At 38.6% G+C, this 21,600-nt stretch overlaps 1 protein-coding gene across 2 annotated transcripts in view; it reads left to right on the plus strand.

The window, feature by feature from the left end:
* The window catches only part of NSMCE2 (NSE2 (MMS21) homolog, SMC5-SMC6 complex SUMO ligase), a 206,577-nt gene that overhangs the window by 1,287 nt on the left and 183,690 nt on the right, over nt 1-21,600 (plus strand). For both annotated transcript variants that reach the window (XM_015242428.3, XM_006208012.4), the window contains exon 2: nt 4,556-4,726. In XM_015242428.3, the coding sequence (XP_015097914.1) occupies nt 4,570-4,726 (157 nt within the window). In that variant the 5' untranslated portion in view covers nt 4,556-4,569. The remainder of the gene's footprint in view (nt 1-4,555; nt 4,727-21,600) is intronic.

Below are 21,600 nucleotides of genomic sequence, written 5' to 3' on the forward strand. Positions count from 1 at the left end.
TTGAACTTCCCAGCTTCCAGAACTGTGAGAAATGTTTCTGTTGTTTGTAAATTACTGTGTCTGTGGTATTTTGTTACAGCAGATCCAAAGGACTAAGACAGGACCTGTTAGGGGAGGCAACAACATGCTAGGGAAAAACTCAGGAAGTGCATAGCCTTGTTTTAAACTTTCTTTGAGACCCTAGGTACAGAGAACAAAACAATCACTGTTACCTGGGGAAACCTCCAAGAGGGGGTTCATTTAAAGCAGGGTTTCTTAACCACTACATTTTGACATTTCAGGGCAGATGATTTGTTATTGTGGAGGGTTGTCCTGTGAATTATGTGCTTAGCTGCACTTAGTGGGGGAAACAGGGAGAGGTGCATTTATTCCATCTTTCCTCTCCATTCATTCTCTCTGCTGCCCTATCTGGATCTTTCCCCTTGATACTTAAAAATTACAGGAGGGAGTTTTCCTACCTCTCTGCAAGTGGAAAGTTTCCCTGGAGTAATGTGAATTTTGCATTCAGATAGGAAGGATGGCTACCATGTGGTAGGTCTTCATTTATCCTGGACTGTATTCATCCTTGTATACATTACATCTTAGTCAACTCCGGCTGCTACTGAGAAGCACCACAGACTGGTGGCTTAAACAACAGAAATTTATTTCTCCCAGTTTTGGAGACTAGAAATCACAGTGCTGGGACGGTTGGATACTGGTGAGGACTCTCGTCCTGGTCTGCAGACAGCCACCTTGCTGAATCTTCACAAGATGGAGAGAGAGCAAGCCCTGGTGTCTCTTCTGCTTCTAATGACACTGGTCCCATCATGAGGGCTCCACTAAACGTAATCCTCTCCCAAAGGCCCCATCTCTGAATGTCATCACATTGGGAGTTAGGGTAAACATATGATTTTGGCAGGGGACACAATTATCTCAGTGTTCTCCATACTTGTTTAATACTGAGAATTATTTGGGGGTGCTTCAGAAAAGTACAGTTTCCTCAAAGTATCCACTAGAGACTCCAATTCAATAGGTATGAGGTAGTATCCACTAATCTGTATTTTTAGTAAGTATTTCAAGTGATTCTTAAGATCAGATGAGTTTGAGAAAACTACACAGTTTAATTTATCGTTACAGTGATGCTGTGAGTAGATATGATTATCTCCTTTTTATGCAGGAGCTAACTGAAGATAGAGACATTAAGCAACTTAACCAGAGCCATGCAATTTTAAGTGATGTAGACAAGACGGAATTTCCAGGCATTCAAGTCCAGGGTCCATTCACTGAAGCACCATTCTGTGTTGCTGCTCCCAGTATTATAATCATGAAGTTGATAGTAATATCTGCTCTCATTTAAGAAAAGTATGTGCCAGGCATTATTCTGAGTGTTTTATTATGTGTATGAACTCATTCAGTCCTCCTAAGTATCCTTGAAGCAGGCACTGGATCATTCCCATTTTACAGAATGGAAAAGTGAGAGGTCAAATAATTTGCCTCAAGTCATTCAGCTACTTACATGGCAGAATCAGGCTTTGAACTCATGTAGTCTGGCTCCAGAGGCTGCGTGTTTAACCCTTGCTAGACTTTTTAGTGTAAACCCCACTAGTATTGCCTCCATATTCTACTCTGTAACATGGCTGATGTTTATTTTAGTATAAACATGTTTCATGTTATCTTTAAGTAAAACGAATATTCCAGGAAGATATGTCCTGTTTATACTGTGGCTTTGCGCCCTCTTGCTTACCGCCCAGTTGATATATATATATATATATATATATATATATATATATATATATATATATATATCTCCACATACATATACAGAGAGAGAGAGTACACTTTGGAAATTGTGTTTCTAGAACTGTGCTGTCCAGTGTAGTAGCCACTAGGCACATGCGGCTATTTCAATTTAAATTGATTAAAATTAAATAAAAAAAATTTTAGATTAAATAAAATTTAAAACTCAGTTCCTCAGTCATGCTAACCACATTGGTAGTCATGCTATGGTGACTGTCAGTAATCACTGCTAATCAGTAGTCACACGGGTCTAGTGGCTTTTATATTGGACAATGCAGATTACAGAATATTTTTGTCATGGCGGAAAGTTCTAGTAGACAATGCTGCTCTAGACAGTTTAGACTTACATTAGAATCAGGGTTGACTAGGAAACTGAATACTTGGACCATCATTTGATCCTTGCAGGATTGTGTTTTTTGAGTAATGGTGGGTTTGTAATAGGTGTACCCCCAAATCTAAATGGCTTTGCACAATTGAAGTTTTTGTGTCTTTCATGCTTGGAGCCTGATGAGCAGCGTTCCTCTAAGCAGTGATGTAGGAACCTAGGCTCCTTCCATTTGGTGATTCTCCATCTTCAGCATGTGGCTTCTTAGGCATTGCTTGCCTGTTTCAAGCAGTCAAATGGAAAAGTGTGGCGAGAGAGTGTGGTTTTTCTGGGCTGGGCCTGGAAATGGCCCCTGTTTCACAACTATACCTAACTGCAAGGAAGGCTGCAAACTGTGGTCCAGCTGTGCAACCATGCTGAAGAGGAGATGGGTTTGGTGGGCAGTGAGCTGGAATCTGCCACTTGTATCCTGTTGTTCGCTTACCCTGAGACATAATCTAAGAAACGGTGCTCGGAAGCTTACTATTGCTATATTGCAAGGATATTATTGAGGATATTTTGCATTGTGGCTCTAGCTGATATGTGATGACCCAGGCTGCCTTGATTGCCATGGAAATCCTTATTTTTTCCTAAGTTGTTGGTGTACTTTATGCAGAAAGAGAATACTGTAATTTTCACTTTTTGTTTTTGCTTGAGGACGTCTCACAGCCAAATTTGTAGTTACAGATATGGTACTGTGTGTAATCCTAAAGCTTGTATGATAACATTCTAATTTTCTCCTGTGTTTGGTTTTCCCTTTAATCTGTTTTTTGATCCTGGTTTTTATGATTTTATATATTTACCATCTTATTGCATATGTTCGTGTTCATATTGTGTTAACCGTACTAATTTGTTTGGTGTAAGAAAGTGAGATTGTAAATGAACACTCTCTTTCACCAAACATTCTCTTTCACCAAAACACACACATTGAAAACAACGTGATTGGCTTTTCATTCAGATACATAGTCATATCTTCTTTCTCCCTTGGTGTGAAATTTTAACACCACAGGAAGTCCCCAGAAGATGATATAATGAGAATCCTTGTTACATCATCTGGATTTTAACACCTGTAACATTTTGCCATATTTGCTTCAGGTCTTGATTTTTAAGATAAATTTGAAAAAATATATAAAGCTTAAGACCTCAGGTCCAACTGGACCTTTATCCTGCGTTAAGACCCTCTACACTGTGCGCCAACACGTACTTACTGAATATTTGCTAATTGAATGGTTTGAGTTGATGATGAGTTGTATTGTGGCTGTTTGTGGTAGACTGATACCTCAGAAATAGAAATCAGCATCTTAAGCGTCTTCTCTGTGACCTTCTCTTTTTTTATACCGTGTCTTTTTTTTTAATGAGTCTAATGTTTGTCAGGCCTATTTGTTGAATGAATGAATTTAATTAAAGGGGGCCAATAATTTAGAAACTGCTGTAGTAATGCAGATGTGAGGTGAAGGTGGTGACAGTGGAGAGGATGGAAGTGGCAGGGACACTGGACAGTTCAGAGACGTTGAAGCCATCTGTCCATGGTCACTCAGTATAAAGTGGAAGAGCCTGAATTCGTGCTATGGCTGTATGATTCTAAGAAAATCCCATTTTTCCTGCTACCATACAGACTTCCCTCTAAGCCTGTGTCATTCTCTCCACTTTACTAGTTGGTTTCAGTGGATTGAATTTCAGGTGGTTTTTGAATTAAGCAAAGATATCTTTTTGAAGGCAGCTTTACAGAAGTAGTCCAAAGCTTTAAGAGTTGGTGATTGAAGATACAGATTAGGGAGTGTTTTAATATGAAGGTAATAAGTGAAGCTATTACAGTGGATGAGCTACCGGAAGATATAGACACTTTCTTTTTTTTTCCTCTGGCACAGAATCTGGGATCTCACCAAGTCTATAAGTCTGTTAGAACCCAGAGGAACTGTCAGGAGTAAATGTATATTTTTTTATAGTTTTCAGAATTTAATATGCATGTATGTCAGATTAAGTTAAAAATTACGAATTTTCAAAATCCTCCTTAATTGAACTATTTTATTGCTGCTGTTTTCATTTTTTAGAAAAAAATGCATCATATGAGCATTTTCTACTTTTTCTGACCCATTAATATTTTAGGTTTTTAGGAACTGTGCTGTTGCTCTGTTCTTCGTAGAATCAAGGAATCTTTTGCAAGAGGGTATTCTCCCTCCTTTAAAAAATGAGGACACTTACCTTCTCTATATATTGCGGTCCATCTGTTGGGTTTGGTGGCCCAGATGGTTGCACAATGCTTTGATATCCTTTCAAGGCATATAGCATGTAGATAATCGTGTAGCACTTGTGGTATATTGAATACATTCACATGGATGCTTGCAGTGGTTCTGTTTTCCTATGCAGTTACTATTCTTATTCATAAATCTTGTTTCATTGTGTTTGAAAACTTAGGTAATAATTTCAAGATGCCAGGGCGTTCCAGTTCAAGTTCTGGTTCAACTGGTTTTATATCCTTCAGCGGTATAGAATCTGCTCTCTCCTCCTTGAAAAACTTCCAGTCCTGCATCAGTTCTGGAATGGACACAGCTTCTAGTGTTGCTTTGGATCTTGTGGAAACTCAGAGTAAGTAATAATTAAAACTTATTTGTTTTGTGTCTACTTTGGGGTCAGCTTGTGTGGTTGCATTGCTCTAGTGATCTGAGTTACTGCTCACCTTTTGGGTAACCTTGGGACAATCATTTAATCCTTCTGGGCATCTGTTTTCTCACCTTGTTCTACATACCACAGAGGGATGTACTGAGGATGAAATAAGATTGGCTCATCCACGTGTGTTCAAACACTTATGTGCCACTAGAAACTGCACTAGAAATCTGTGAGCTGAACCATGAAGGTTTCTGACCCCAAGGAGCATACAATCAAAAATATGTGACATTTGTGAACTGTACAGTATAGAGCAATATGATATTTTCCAGTAGTTTAACTGTATTTTGTTCACGCTTAATTACTTGGTAGACAGACTAAGCTGATGCTAGTGGTACCGGTAAAGGAAGGCCTCTAGAAAAAATGAGAAGTTCGGTTTTGTTGAACTTGACCAAAATTTTTGATCAGAAGATCTAAAAGATGTTATTTGCTTTTTTTGGATTAAGGTTGCTTACATTTTTAGAAAGCGAACAAATAAAAACAAAACAAAATAGTTTCTAAGAAAAAAAACCCCGAAAGAAAAAGAAAACAAAAATAAAAAACTTTTTAAAACAGAGTTGTTTTTATTTTATATTACATATAGAGGCAGGGGAGCAACATAATCTCTTGTTTTCTTTTTAATATCACTGTTTTTCAGCAATTTGATTGTAATGTGCCTTGGTATGATTTTCTTGGTTTATTCTGTCTGGTGTTCTTTGAGCTTTATGGATTTGTAGGCTTACAGTTTTGATCAAATTTGGAAAATATTTCTGCTAGTATTTCTTCAAATACTTTTTCTGTCTCTCCCCTCTCCTCCCTCTGGGGCTCCAATTATATGTATGTTAGATGGCTTGGTAATATTCCTTAAGTCACTGAAGCTTGGGTGATTTTTTTCCAGTCTTTTTTTCTTTCTGGCTTCAGTTTGAATAGTTTCTTTTGCTGTCTTCAGATTCTTTAGTCCTATCTTCTGAAATGTCTAATCTGCTAAGTCTGTCCAGGGAATTTTTAACTTCAGAGACTGTATTCTTCAGCATTAAGAGACATAAAAAAGAATTAAATGGACTCTTATTTGTCTCTTCGATTTCTCTCATGTTTTCTTCTATATTCGTGAGTATATGGAGCATATTTATAATAGCTGTTTTAATATCCTTCTCTGCTAATTCTGTTACCTTTGTCTGTTGCTGCTTGTGTATATTATGTTGTTGAGTTTTTGGGAAACTCATAATAAGATCTTACACCATAAGCCAGAAGAGCTGGTACATAAGTCTTCTGGATGATTGTATCAGTTTTTTTCAGGATTTTCTTTGACGGCTTCTGAGTATTTTTGGTATGTGGTTTGTTTTTTGTTTGCCTGTTTTTTTTTAATAAGAAATATATTTTGATGCAAAATACAACATCCTCTGTATCATTTGAAAAGAAATGTGTAAGCATTGTTTTTTGAAAGGTTCATGCTGTAAAGCAGGGATTGGCAAAGTTTTTCCATAAGGGGTCAGATAGCAAATATTTTCTGCTTTGTGGGACATGCAGTCTCTGTAGTGACTATTCTGTTGTAGCTCTAATGATTATTATGAAAATAATTTTGACCCTATGGAGCTCATGAAAGGGTCTCAGGGACTACACCCTGAAAACTGCTGGTTATGAGACTGAACTGGAGTGCTTGTGAGCAGGACTTAGGTGATGTGGGAAACTCCCTTCAGAGAGAATGCCTAGGATTACCCCCGCTGGAGGCATTCAGCAGGCGCTTGTTAGGGGGGCAGTTTTCATGGGATGCTAGACTGAGGTGCTGTCTAAGGACCCCGAGAGTAGACAAACACCTGGTATTTAAGGAAGTTTGAAGGTGACTCGCCTATAACAATAGACGAAAGACTGTTAGGAGACAGAGTCAATATCACCACTTAATTGCAAGGCTTAGAATCAGCCTGATAATGGGCTCCAGTCGCAGTTCCAGCCTTAGTTCTGTAACTTGCTCAAAGATAGGTAATTTCTTTGAACTTGTAATTTTTTATCTGTGAAATCAGGATAAAAATGCCCACTTGATAAGATTGTTGGAGTTAAATAAGATAATATTTGCAAAGCCCTCTTAGCATAGTGTTTATTCAATAGCTATCATAAACAATAGCCGGCAGTTAGAAATTTGAGGGTCAGAGCTTCGAAGGGCCTGTGATGTGAAGAGGGGAACAAAGATGAATGAGTCTGGAAGTCTGTTTAAGGCATTTTAGGTTTGAGTCCAGCTAAGTCAGTAATTCATTGACCACGTTAGCTAAACACTACAAAGGTTAATAAAGGTTTCTCCCTTCAAGTTGTTTACGGTTTGGCTGGAAAGAAAGACATGTTTATGTTATTTGATCGTGATGTGAACATTGAGGGCCTAAAAGGTGATGCTTTGCGGGGAGTCAGGACTTATCTCGGAGGTTTAAAATAGAGAAAGAACATGGTAAAATCCAATTTTAGAAAGATAACCTCCTGGCAATACTGAGAACACCATGGAGGAAGGAGATGCCTCAATTGGCTAATGAGATATTTCAGTAGCTCAGGTGAAAAAGTAAGTTCAGCTAAGACATTACAGTTGAGATTATGAGGATTTGATTTGTGTTCTTGGCATCTAATCTTACACCCACACTACGGTATAAGCGGGATATGTAATGTAAGAGTGCAGAATGGTGCATGCGGAATGCCTGGGTGCTTATCCCAGGGCCATCACTTACTATTTTTGTGACCTTGGGCAAGTTCTGTAACCTCTTAGAGTTCTCGTTTGTAGATGGCATTGTTGTGGGGATGAAATGAGATAGTACAGATTACGTAGAGCCGTCATTGATACTTAATAAGTGCTCAGGAAATGTTAACAATTATTTAGTCATTTGGTTTGCATCTGAGTTGACTATTTTGTTGCACAGCGCTCAGTGGATTGGGAGAAACTAAAGTGCAGAAGGGCAAGTGGAAAAGTCCATGAACTATCTGCACAGCAGAAATATCCCCTTTCCCTTTTAGCCTTATGAGATTACATAGTCTTTCTGCTGATTTTTTGAGTGGCTCAGTTTCATCACAAATTAGCATGAGTTTTGATAAAATAGGTGGTGATGATCACTTAGATACCATTTTCTCACTTTGTACTGCCATTTTCTTGTCGCGATATTATTAAATCATTGGTAAAGGGAATTCTTGCTCCCAAGAACTTGGGTGATAATGTGTTTTGTTTTGTTTCCTGTCAGTTGCATATTCCTATGTGGATGATCACTCCTGTTCAACTTCCTAGCTTATTTGAAATTAGCACCTTTCCCTGTTATGATACAACATGTGGTGTCTGGGCAGTTAGACGCGTACTGCTGCCCTGTGTATTTGTTTTTTCTCTAAATTTATTGGTATTCTAGTAATACTTTCTTTGAATTATTTGGGGAATGAAATTTATTGCATTAGGAGGTTTTTCAGATAATTGGAGCTTATTTTTCAGATTTCAAAGTTTATTTTGTACTTTTCTGCTTTCCTAAGCAGAATGTACTCATAATTTACCAGCATTGCTATTAACATCGTCTTGAAGGAATTGAATTTTCATAAGCTGTTTAAATTTAGTTAAGTCGATTTGAGGAATAGCCTTTCTCTAAAAAGTTACTGTACTGCAGGCTGGTGTCCTCTGTCTTCTGTGCCAGGGCATGTCCGCAGATGGCCTTCAGAGATTTGGTTAATGTTCCGCGATTCCATGGAAAATGTATGTGCCTGAGGATTGAAAGCTTTTATCAGATTCTTGCTAAATATTTGTGAGGAACGTTTGGAAGAAAAGAATAAAAGGATATATATTTAAATTGTCCGAGGGTCCAGGAAATGAGAAAATCCTGGTCGGAGGGCTTCTTGCTTTTTCTTTCTATATTGCTTTTCTTTCTGTGACTTGGTGAAAGACACACAGCAGAAAGACCTCAGTTGTTATGGTCAGGCAGGTAAAAAACTGCATGTTTGTTGAACTATGCCAGGATACGGTGATGATGAAGGTGGTCCAACTGATGAAGATAATGATAGCTGGATTTGTTACATGCTTCCAACATGTGCATGCACTGTGCCGTTTTTACATGTGATGTCTCACTTGGTCCTGACTGTCATCCTGCGAAGTAGGGACTATTGTTAACCCCACTGTACACATGAGCTACTGAGGCTCAGTGAAGTTAAGTGCTTTCCTGAGGTCACACAGTTAGTGGGTGGTGGGAGTTGAGATTTGAGCATAAGCGACTTGACTGCAGAGTTTCTGCCCTTAACCATTTTACTTTATTGAAAATTGATTGTGTCCATCTAATAGAATTTGCAGCAGTTGGATGATATTGAAATATCATTTAATGATATTTAAGTCCAAAAATTTTGTGTACTTTGTTGAGAGTTGTATTATCTGATTTTTCTTTTTTTTTCCTCTCTCCCTCTCCCTTTTGAATTCCAAAATGAGGTTGCGTTGTTTTCTGAAACAGCCCATCAGCTTTTGTCCTGTTTTGCTAGTGAAGTTCTTCCCTTCTTGTGTTCAGAGAATTGCACTTCCTTGGCTTTAGGTCTATTTGTAAAGGCAGAGTTGAATCTGGTCGTGGAGGGAAGAAGCTGGTACCTTTGGGGGTCATTGTATTGAACCTAGTCTGTCCACATCTGGACTTGTAATGGCAGGAAAATCCATTCCTTTTTGGTTAAGCGATGGCAGCCAGTTGCATTCCTGACCGATAGAAGTGGTACAGTGAATTGATTGAATGCTAGTCTGCTCTTTCATATACCCAGAATTTGTGTTCTGCTTAAGACTCATCACCTTTGGGTGGTGGGGGGTAGTAATTAGGTTTATTACTAAAGAAACAGAGTTTTCACTTTGTGACAGAGTTAATGATGAATAAAGAACAGCCCTCAGGGTTCAAGATTACATGGCTGTGCAAATTTGTAGTCATTTTAAATAACTGAACTTACAAATTGGCAAATATTAAGCATTTAGTCGAGTGAATAGTTAATGAATCTGGATGCTCCGGGGGGTAATATTCTAGTTTCCCTCGTGACCTAAGGCATTCCTAAATCTAAAAATTTAATAGAAAAAATTATAATCACCCATAACCCTACCACCCCTCATCTTATTTTGTGAAAAAGGAGTAATCGTTTTACTTAAATCTTTTATATTAAAATTGTTTGGAAAATTACTTAATGTTTTGATAAACCGGCACATACGGACCTCACATTCTCAAGACTTATTTTTTTAGGAAGATCCACATTCTGGATTTTTATCACGTTGTAATAAATTTCTCCATCTAGAGAACTGCTTCTTGTAGCCAGGATTCCAGTTAATTGGGAAGGTCTCTTCTGGGCCTTGCTCCAGTACTTTGTTCCATAATTATATTATTGAACAGAAGCAATAATTAGAAGGTAATAAGGTGGTGGTGGCCACAAAGACAATAAAAATAGCAATAACCCATAAGAAGCCAATGTTTGTATTTCTTATATAGCTTTAATAATTGGAGCCAATTACAAAAGCAAAATATTATAGCTTAAATGAATGAAAACTATTGAAAATTATGGTGTCTGTAGTGTTAGAATTATAAAGGCATTGCCTACAGAATATTAAAAACCTAGCTCTTTAGAAAAACTCTATTATCTTGCCTATATCTTCATATTTCCCAGGTATAAGGAAGAACTGCACTGTTTGTCCTCAACTCTTCACAACGTTTCTGACACTTCTAGCTAACAGATTTGTGGGGGGTTTTCCCACACCAAGCAATTCTCCAGTTTTGCAGACACCAAGTGGGTGTCTACAATTCAGTTCAATTCAGTTCTGATACTGTCTGCCTGGAGTTAGGGTCAGATCTCACAGTGTAAGGGCTCAGTGCTATGAGATTGCCCCTGCTTCCCTTGGGGTCTATAATTTGCTAAAGCAGCTCACAGAACTCAGGGAAATGGTTTACCTACTAGACTACTGGTTTACTATAAAAGGATACTACTTAGGAACAGCCAGATGCAAGGGTAAGGTGAGTAGGAGGGGCACAGAGCTTCCATGCCATCTCCAAGCACGCCACCCTCCTAGCACCTCCGTGTGTTCCTGAGCCTGGAAGCTCTCTGAACCCTGCCTTTTGAGTTCTTATGGGGACTTTATTACGTGCCCACACACGAGTGATTAAATTATTGGCCATTGGTGATTGGTTCAGTCTCCAGCCGTCCAGTCATGTGGTTGGTTCCCCTGGCAACTAACCCCTATCTTGAAGCTATCCAGGTACCCCTAGCCACCAGTCATCGTATTAGCGTACAAAAAGACACATCACTTTGATGATTCCAAGGGTTGTAGGGGCAGAGACAAATATATATTTATTATGTCACACCAGGTCTATGTGTGTTTGTTCATTGTAGTGGCGTATTTATAGACTGCAGTTAATCAAGCGAGAAGAACTTCTGATGAAATACATGTTGAGGGGAGATTGAAATGTGTTAATAAAAAGAATCAGGGAAAAATTTCACAATGATGATAGATTAGGACAGCGCAATAAAATGTAAAACAGCCTTTTAGCATCAATTGAGTCCCACAAAAAGATTTATCAGGATAAAATATCATGTTCCTTTTCCTCATTCCCTGTCCTTTGTCATCAGCAGCATTCATATTGGTCATCCATGAATGCCGTTTTGAGACTGAAAGGAACCTTTGCGGTCAGGTGATCTCTGATGCTTTTGCTCACTGGTTCTTATTGAGGGGATGGGAGCTTTTCATATTGAGTGGGGTTTACAAGCTCTGAGGTTGGGCAGAGAATAGGAGTTAGGAAATAGGGCACAGGGTGGGTCAAGTCACCGCTCTCCCGTGAATTTGATGGGTTTCTGCTCCCTTACAGATTATGAACCAAAATGAGTGCATTCCCTCTGTTGTTAACGTTAACACTAATAACATCTAGATGTGCCTTCAAATTCTATGCTCAAGAAATTACCTGTAGGCACATGATCTTCTGAAAATCTGAGCATAAGTGTTTTGCCTGGCGTGTTTAAGTCTGAATTTAGAATTGCAACATATCCTTTATCCTCTTTTTTCAGAATCTCTAACCCTCTGCCTTGCTTGATTTTTCTCCCTTCTGCTTACACTGCCTCAGCTTCCCGCATGCTGTCTCTTTGCTGTAGTTATTTGGTTTATTGTCTGTCTGCTCTGTACGTAAGCACCAGGACTGCAGGGGTTTTGTTAGCTGCCCCTCGCCCTGTTCTTGCCTCTGTTAGCACTCGGTACATAGTAAGCCCTCCATAACTGAATGAGTATGTTTAAAACCTAGTAGGGAGATTACTATAAAAATTTCCTCTCACCGAATGTCTAACGCATTCATTCATATATGCACACAGGTCCATGTCCATGGATCCACATATCCAGTCCTTCCATATATATACCCCATCTGTTTCCGTAGATGCATACATACAAACATGGATATCAGCAGAGGTGATTTTGCCCTCAGGGGCCCTTTGGCAATGTCCAGAGACATCTCTAGTTGTCCCAACTTGAAGGTAGGTGGTGTGTGTGCTACTGGTCTCTACTAGCCTCTAGGTGTTTAGATGTTGCTGAATATCCTGCAATGCGTAGACAGTCCCTGCACAGCCGATCTCTCCAGCCTAAAATGTCAGCAGTACCGAGGCTGAGAAACTGTGATGTGCACAAATGCACACATGTCTGCATACATAAATACATACATGTGCATAGGTGTTAACTCTGGTGGAAGAAGAATACTGTTTTTCACCCAGAGAATTTTTGAAGTTTGCCTAGAAGAAAACATGGGCAATGCTAAGGGTTCGTTAGGTAAATAATACCTGGACGTTTATTGTACACACTGCCTGCTGGCAATTAGGAATTTTCCGTTTTCAGAGGTTATAGCATTCCTCATGTTCTCCTTGTGTTTTATCATTCTTTTTTGTATTTATTGTGTTTCCCTGTCTGGTCTGTAAGGTCCTTGAGGGTAGGATTCATGTATAGTCTTCCTCACCCCCTGCCCTCAAAGCCTGGCAGAAGGCTTTGTACACTTCAGGTTGTCTGCAAATGCTTATTGAGTAAATCAGTCAATAAATTGAATAATTAAGGAATTTGGGTCTTGGGTTGTAGCAGCTGTGATAGGAGAATTAACCCCACCAACAGAAATGGGCAAATGCCACAAATCAGCCCTTTTTACCAACTGGAGAGCTGGTTGTTGGGGTTACCAGCACACCACTGGGCATTTCTCACATTGGAGCATGTTTGCATTTGGTAAAAGACTCTAAAGGTTACAAAGCCTGGTTATGGGGGAGCTTCAGGGTCAGCCTCTTCCTCAGCTGGTGAGACTCCTTATACATTGACTTGTGTCTTGGAAATAGGTGTGAGAGATTGCTATTAAATGTATCACTGCCATTATTATATTGTTTAGCCTTGACCTGGGAAGTGCCTCACCTCCTGATGTAACCATTCGTGAAAGTGCTGAAGTGGGTGAGGAAGAGGGAGCCGGGGAGCTGACCGTAGGCAGGTACTATGGAATAAATGTGCATTGGTGAAAATCACAGAAGGAGATAGTCTTATCCTCCGTCTACAGATGGCAAATGAGGCTCATTGAGTTGAAATAACTTACCATACGACACACACCCAAGGGGCAGCCAGGGAATTTGAATTTGAGCCCAATTTGGCCTGATTTCAGCCCCTTGACCTAGACTGATCTGGGGCCCCTTTCTCTTTCTGATAGATCTCAGTGGGTGGCTGTAACCCTTACCAGCCGTTAGTGATGTGAACAGCATTTTGGGATATATTTTGTCTACTTCTTATTGCAGTTATATGAGGTTTTATTTCTTCTTCCTCTTCCTCTTTTTCCTCTTCCTCTTCTTCTTCCCTTTCCCCTTCCTCCCCTTCTCCCTCTTCTTCTCCTCCTTCCTCCTCCTTCCTCCTTCTTCTTCCTTTTTTTTTTTTAACAAATGAGAACATTTTAAATTAAAAAAAGTTAGTGAACAGCAGAGCATTTGAACTGGCAAAGTGGTCTGGCGTCAGCCCCATACACTGGCCTAACAGACTCTTCTTTGCAAAGACAGTGACAGTGAGGAAAGTTCTTTGTAAAAAATCAGTTCAAAGTTTTTTTTCTTGTGTTTAAAAATTATTATTTCTATTTTACTTTTGACCCATTCTTCTGTGACATACTTTTACACACTCACTTGTAAGTAGAGGGAAAATTTGAAAAGAGATAAAGGAAGGAAGAGTTTTGTCAGAAACCCATCCTATTATGAGCAGTGACTCTTAAAATGCTAGAATTACATAGTTGGTCTCTGGGGCTATCTAAATTTATATCTTAAGAGGACGAAATCAAAATTAATCAATAGAGCAAGTCTTTGGAATTCCTTTATATTTTATGCTACCTTTATTATGTCTATGATGTTATCTGTCATATTTAAGGCTTGGTTTTGCAAGAGTAGCCTTTCAGAGTTGATTTTTTTCCCTCCTAAATTATAGGTTTGCAGTTTAAGCCAGGGAGTAAGAGGCAATATATACTTAATTGTGACTGTGTGGACCAGTAGCCGTACTGGGCATGTATCTCTTGATCCAGGTTTTTTTTTTTTTTAACTTCAAGTGTATGTCTTTAATTATGAATAAATAGGTATAGGTACTAATTAAAAATTGAGTGTTTTTTTTCCCCTCACAGAAAAGCATAAAATCAAGCTGCATTTAAAAACGTGCAGACATCTAGATCCATTGTGAGACAGCTCTTACTGAAACCCAGGTATTTCAAGTTTTTTAAAATAACCAAGTTCTCCTCTAAGAAAATAAAACAGTTTAGCAAGGCTTCATCAGACCTACTTTTCTCTTGTTACTTAATAATGTAGTTGCTCAGGAGCAGATGTAAACAGTGGACTTTTTTCAGGGTGTCTGTTATCATTAGGGTAGGTAACTTAATTTTAAAACCCCCAGTGTTCTACCTCCTTGGCTTTTCATGTGTTCCCCCTTTTCAGATGAGCCCTCTTAAGGTGCCATAGCCTGATATCCTGTTACCAATTAATGCTTTTTCTTTGTTTCATGGGGCTTTTTGCATTTATTTCCTGTTTTTATTTTGTTAATGTGTCTCAGCTTTGACCTGAGTTTCCTCAAGGCACAGATCTCTGAGGGCTCATCTGATATTTTCAGAGGCTGGGACTCATTTGATGCTGATCAGATGCTGAATGTGTATTAATGTGTTAGTAAATGGCTTTTAACATCGTTCCTTAAATATAGATATTTGATTTCAAAATGTAGAAAAATAAGTTGCTTTCCAAAATTAGAAATTGAGCATTTTTGTTCACTGATGAACCTAAGTTTTTAAGACTTTGCACTTAATTTTTGTGTAAGGACTGATTAATCCAATGGTTCTCAAACGTGGGAGCAATCACTTAGAGGGCTTGTCAAAAAATGGATTGCTAGCCCTCGCCGCTAAAGTTCCAGTAGATCTAGGGTGAGCCCAAGAATTTGCATTTCTGGTAAGTTCCCAGGTGGTGCTGATTCTGGAGGTCAAGGGACCACACTTTGAGAACCCTGGTCTAATTATTTCCCCTTTGACAGGAAACATACACCACTAGGTGGCACCAAAACACTTCTTATGAGGTAGCCATCGGGGCCTTACTGACCAGTATTTGTTGATTGCAGGGTTCAGGATTGTGTAAAAGGTACAATTACTAAATTAGTGAAATTTATTAGTTTGGAGCCTGAATTATTCCATATATCTAAAAATACAAAAAAATTGTTGTTTCTGTCGGACACCCCCTCCGCCCCCAAAAAACTGTAGAACTATTAAGATCACAACATTTTAAGATCAGCTCTTCCAGAAATGGGGACTATACTCTCATTTCCACTGGCTTCATTTCTAGTTATTCAGGTTACGCAGCTTATTTACCAGCAATAGACTCAGGTCCTGTTACAAAATAGAAAGATACAGCTCATGTGTATTATTTATTATTCTAAGTTTGTAGATTCTAACTTTTCTTGTTGATAACGTTTCAAAGCCGCTTTAAAAACACTTCTACCTTCTGTTCACATAATATGAACAGTAGGTACATTTCTATCAGTGGCCAGTTGTGTGGGGGCCAGTTTGGGGATATTAAAAGTATGAAGTGTGTTTTCCCTTCCTATTGGCTTCCTTAGTCAGAAAGTTGAGTAGTTTCCTTTTTAAGAGCTGCGGAGAGGAAAGTTTGGGCTGCTGTTGGCCTCACCTCACCTCTAGTTACCATGCACTCACTCCATAAATTTCCAGCCATTCCAACACCTCCGGATTTTCTTCCACTGGCTGAAACCTAAAAGTGGGCGTGGTTCCTCCACATGATGGAATGTGTGGAATAATTGCTTGCTGTGCTCTCCTGCTTGCTAAGTTCTCCCATCCACATTGGGGTGTCTCTTTTTGAAATAGTAAATGAGTCATATTTTAGTTTTTAAAACAGAATGTGTGGAGTATCTGAATACTGCCTGGGTTTTTCTGGATGCTTGAGAATAATCTTTGTGTTGATTCTACTTTTTTTTTTTTTAATCTCTGGAGCAGAGGCATGGGTTAGGTTTCAGTGATCTAACAGAATATGAAAATGATGACCGCAAAAGAAACTGAAATGGAGTCACTTGATCAGATTTTAAAATTAGACGAGCAGTTTATCATGTATCTTTGATCATTGAAAAGCATTAGGACTAGTTTAATTCTAGACAAAGATGACAATTCATAGCAGAAGCAGAACTTTAGGATCGTTTTTGAAACATTAGGTCCTTTTTATTTATTTTTTTATTTTAGTTTTTTTTTTGGTGGGGAGGCAAGTAGGTTTATATTTATTTATTTTTAACAGTGCTGGGTATTGAACCTAGGACCTCATGCATGCTAAGCACGCACTGTACCACTGAGCTCTAACCTACCCCAACATCAGGTCCTTCTTAAGACAGAAGTTTATCTTTCGGTAAACAGAAAAGCTTTTGTTAGGTTGGTGATTAACGGGTGAAACCAATTTGATTATTGTAGAGAAGATTATTTTATTTCCCAGACTGATTTCTCCCTCATCTTCTGTACTTTACAACTGAAATTAAATACATATGTTCTATATAAATGTAAAGTGTTATTTATATGTAGCAGCACTGTCCAATAAAAATACACTGTGAGCCACATGTGGAATCTAAAATTTTCTGCTTTTCTCATTACGAAAGGTAAAAAAGAAAGAAGAGGAATTAATTTTAGTAATGTTTAATTTAATTTAATGTGTCTAAAATGTTATTTTAACAGGTAATCAATATAAAAATAGAGTTATTTTTACACTTACTTTTTTTTTTTTTTTTGGTACCAGGTTCCAAGTTCAGAATCTTAGAGTAGATCTGAATCTGGACTGGCCACATTTCATGTGCTTAATAGCTACGTGTGGCAAATGGCAGCTGTAGGTGCAGCAAGTACAGAGGGTTTTCCACTTCTCAGTGACCCCATTAGAGGATGACAAGAAATTGTAAGGGTGGTTAAATCAAGTAGTTTTGCAGCTTTTTAGCTGAGTATTTGGTGAGTATTCACATTGAACCAGTTGGTAAAACAAGATAATACTTTCTATTGCTTTCTTTTTTCTTTTTCTTTCTTCTTCTTTTGTTTTTCTTATACTTGTCAGTCCTCTGCCACTGGTGTCATTGGTATTTTACGTTTTTCCCGAAATTGTTTAACCAGCTTAAAATTACTTACTTCTGCAGATCCTATTAATACTTGCTTCTGTTTGAAATGTCATGTGCTAATTTGACTCTACACCTACAGTTTGTTCATATTTTGTAGCAGATGTGGTAAATTAGTTTCTTATGGTATTGGGCAAGCCAGAGAGGGTAAGCCTCTTAACTTCAGCTGCCGGAACACTGGAGTTGCTGTAAACAATCAGGCCTGTCAGCAGTTGACCTTGGAAATGCTGATTTGCTTGGCTGTGGGTGCTGCTTCAGGCTCTGGCTTTCTCTCTGTGGGTGGGAGTTATGAACCCAGTTTGGAGAAGAACCTGAGGCCCTGGGGGCAAGCTCCAAACAGATGTGCTTCCTGCTTCAGTTTTACATGTGACCAAGTTGCAGGAGGCATTCCTTGCATGAATATCTTTGAAGGCCTTTTAGAGTCAGGCACTTATGGTACTTATGCCTTGATTGAAGTCGAGAGGAAGCTCCCTTGACATTTAGATCCACCCTTCCCCTGCATTCAAGCACCATCTGCCGTTAATGATAGTCGATTAAAAATGATTTCATTACTTTTTCATTGTATCCCTTGATGAGATTTTACTTATAACGAATCTAGCTGTCTTTTTAATCCCTCCCAGTTAATTGCTCCATGTTTCATGGCTAAGTAATATTCCATTTTTTGGCTGTATGACATTTTGTATGTGCGTTCATCCTTTGGTGGACATTGGATTGTTATTATAAGTAAATTATAATTTGTATGTTATTAAGCAACACCACACTGAGCACTTGTGTACAAATTGGTATTTCATTGTGGTTTTGATTTGCATCTCCCGATGACTAATGATATGAAGTATTTTTTCATGTGCTTACTGGACATTTGTGTATATTCTTTGGAGAAACGTTTATTCAGGTCCTTTGCCCATTTTTGAATTGAGTTATTTCTGTTTCTGTTTTTGAGTTGTAAGAATTCGTTGTGAATTTCTAGATACAAGTCCATTATCAAATATGTGATTTGTAATTTTTTTCCATTCTGTGAATTGTCTTTTTGCTTTCTTGATAGTGTTCTTTGAAGCATAGAAGTTTTTTATTTGATGAAGTCCAGTTATCTACTTTCTTTTGTTGCTTGTGTTTTTGGTGTCATACATAAGAATCCATTGCCAAATCTAGGGCCACGCAAATTCCTATTTTTTCCCTCGGAGTTTAATAGCTCTAGCTGTAATATTTAGATCCATTTTGAATTAATTTTGGTATATGGTTTGAGTTAGTGGTCCACTTTCATTCTTTTGGATGTGGCTGTCCAGTTGTCCCAGCACCATTCTTTCCCCATTGAATAGTCTTGGTACCTCCTTGTTGAAAATCAGTTGACCTTTGGCACACAGTATATTTTTGGACTCTCAGTTCTATTCTACTGATAGAATTCTGTGTGCCTATCCTTATGCTTGTACCACACTGCCTTGTAGCTGTTGCTTTGTGGTAAGTTTTGAATTTGGGAAGAGTAGTCCTCCAACTTTGCTCTCCTTTTTCAAAATTCTTTTGGGTCTTTGGGGTCTCTTGCAATTCTATATGAATTTTAGGATCAGCCTTTCAGTTTTGACAAAGAAGCCAGGTGGGATTCTGATGGGATTGCATGAAGCTTGTGGCCCATTTTGGAAATATTACCATCTCAACAATATTAAGTCTTCCAATCCACTGACCATAGGACTTTTTTTTTACATTTATTTAGATCTTTAATTTCTTTCAGTAATGTTTTCAGAGTATTAATTTTACATTTCTTTTGTCAATTTATCCTAAAACATTTTTGATGCTATTATAAATGGAAATTTAGAAAATTTCATTTTCAGATTGTTCATTGCAAATAAATAAAAATAAAATTGATTTTTATGTGTTGACCTTGTATCCTGCAGCTTTGCTGAACTCATTTATTTAGTTCTGGCATGTATATTTTTTTCTTTTTTTCTTTTTTTTTTGGTGAATTCCTTAGGATTTTCTTGTTTTCAACAAGACCATGTCATCTGTGAATAGAAATAGTTTTATTTCTTCCTTCCCAATCTGGTTGCTTTTGTTCCTTTTTCTTACCTGGCTAGAACCAGCAGTGAGTACAGTGTTGGATAGGAGTGGCAGAAACAGACATCCTTATCTTTTTTCTTTTTTGGGGGGGTGCGAGGAGAGATAATTAGGCTTATTTATTTACTTACTTTTAGAGGAGGTACTGGAGATTGAACCTAGGACCTTGTGCACGCTAAGCATGCGCTCTATTGTTTGAACTATATCCTCCCCCCTGCCAGACATCCTTATCTTGTTCCTAATCTTAGGGCAAAATCATTTGTTCTTTCATCATTAAGTATAATGTTTGCTGGAGAACTCCCTCCTGCAGTGTCCTTCCAACACCTTCTGTTGAGAGAGCTTAACATTTTGCTCACTGTAAGGAGAAATGCTTAAAGCAATTTCACTCATTATTACAAAGCATGTATAAAAAGATAAATTTTGAGCTAAGAGGCAATAAATTAACTGGCACAGCACACAAATAAGCAAGTGGAATAAAGCTTCGAAAGTGCTGTGAAGCAAACCTATTTCCTGCTCAGGAAACAGTGGGGACATCGTGAAGTTAGTAGTAAATTCTAGCTGAGGACCTTGAGGAGAAATTTCAGACAGGAGATGATGACCAAAAGATGAGTAGCGTTTCCTGTAGAGTGGGAGAGGGTATTTCCGAGGAAAACAAGGTGAGAAGTGGTCCAGAGAGTTTGGTGTCAAGCTCTGTGAAGGATCTGGGGTTTTACCCTGCTGAAAGCTGTCAAGTTAGCCTGCCACAATTTCATGGATGCTGGCAGAAGACAGGAAACTCCGGGGTCAGAGGCAGAGGGCTTTCTTCCTGCACATCACAAACTGTTTGAGTATCACGTACCTGTGGGTTCGCCTTGTTGTCTCCCTCACTCCCCAAACCTAGTCCTTACAGTGGTGATATGGAAGAGCCCAGGGGGATACCACAGTGGGTTTGTGTCAGAGCTGGGGAACCTTGAGCTTGGGGAACCCAGATTTTTATAATGGGCAGTAAACCTGCCTGACCTTTGCCCTCAAGGAAGACATTATCTTTATTATTATCTTTATTATACTGCCCTCTGCTCTGGTGGGAGCCACGATCTTAATCTTCCAAAGCTTTGTTCATTATACAAACATCCCTGAAAAGCTAGTCTGGGACAGAAAGGCAGTTAGTGCTTCCACAAGATGTGCAGAGAGATGTGAGACCCATGAAGAACTGTTTGTGGATACCTGGCAGATTCAGGGAGATGCAAATAGTTCTGGTTGAAGATGGACTTCAGCTTGGCTTTCTAAGATTTTTACCACCATGTGTTATAGCTTTAGTACTATTACATCAAGAAGATGTAGTACATCTCATAATATAGTAAGGCCTTGCTGACTGCCGGGTTCCTTTCTTCTTTCCATTTTTGCCCAATAGGGCTGCAGAATACTTCGGTTGGCTAGGCAGAGTAATTTTAGGACTTTAAGAATCAGTTCTGGAATCAAGTAACCTGAGTTCAGACTCAGCTCTGCTAGTTAACAGTATAGTGACTTTAGGTTTTGGTTTCCTCATTTGTAATTTAGGGGATAACATTATAAAATAGCAACTAATATCTATTGAGTATTTCACTGTGTGCCCATGCACTTCTCCCCATTCCCACCATATTTAGGGTCAACGTGAGAACTAAATAATGTGTATAAAGTGCTCTCCACAGTGTTTGGCACATAGGACTCAGATTTTATTGGTCAATTAGTTTTTGACCAATAAAAATAACAAAAGAATGTTTTTGTTAATAGTTATTTGTGCACTTTGCAGAGGAGAAAGATGAAATCTTTGGAGCTCTTGGTTGAGAATTAGTATTGTACAAATTTAATACTGTACAAATAGCCCTGAGTTAAAATGCAAGTTCTGCTATCTACTAGCTGTGTAAGTTTGAATCAGTTACTTCACTTCTCTGAGCTTCCTTTCTTTGTGTGTAAAATATGGCGAGTACCTCCTTTTCATGGTTGTTCCTGGTTAGAAACAGTTTATATGCTTTGTCGTGCCAGATTTACTTCTCACCCTGGCTGGCCATCCTGTAAGCATTTAATGAGAATATAAAGGGAATTAGTAGAAAAATAACTTTAAAATGTATACCTTCCAGTTGGGGTGGAGAATGGCACTGAGGATGTGTACTGAGTGAGGACCAAGTGTGTTTGTGTTGGA

The sequence above is a fragment of the Vicugna pacos genome, chromosome 25, assembly GCF_048564905.1.
Source record: "Vicugna pacos chromosome 25, VicPac4, whole genome shotgun sequence".
Lineage (NCBI taxonomy): Eukaryota > Metazoa > Chordata > Mammalia > Artiodactyla > Camelidae > Vicugna > Vicugna pacos.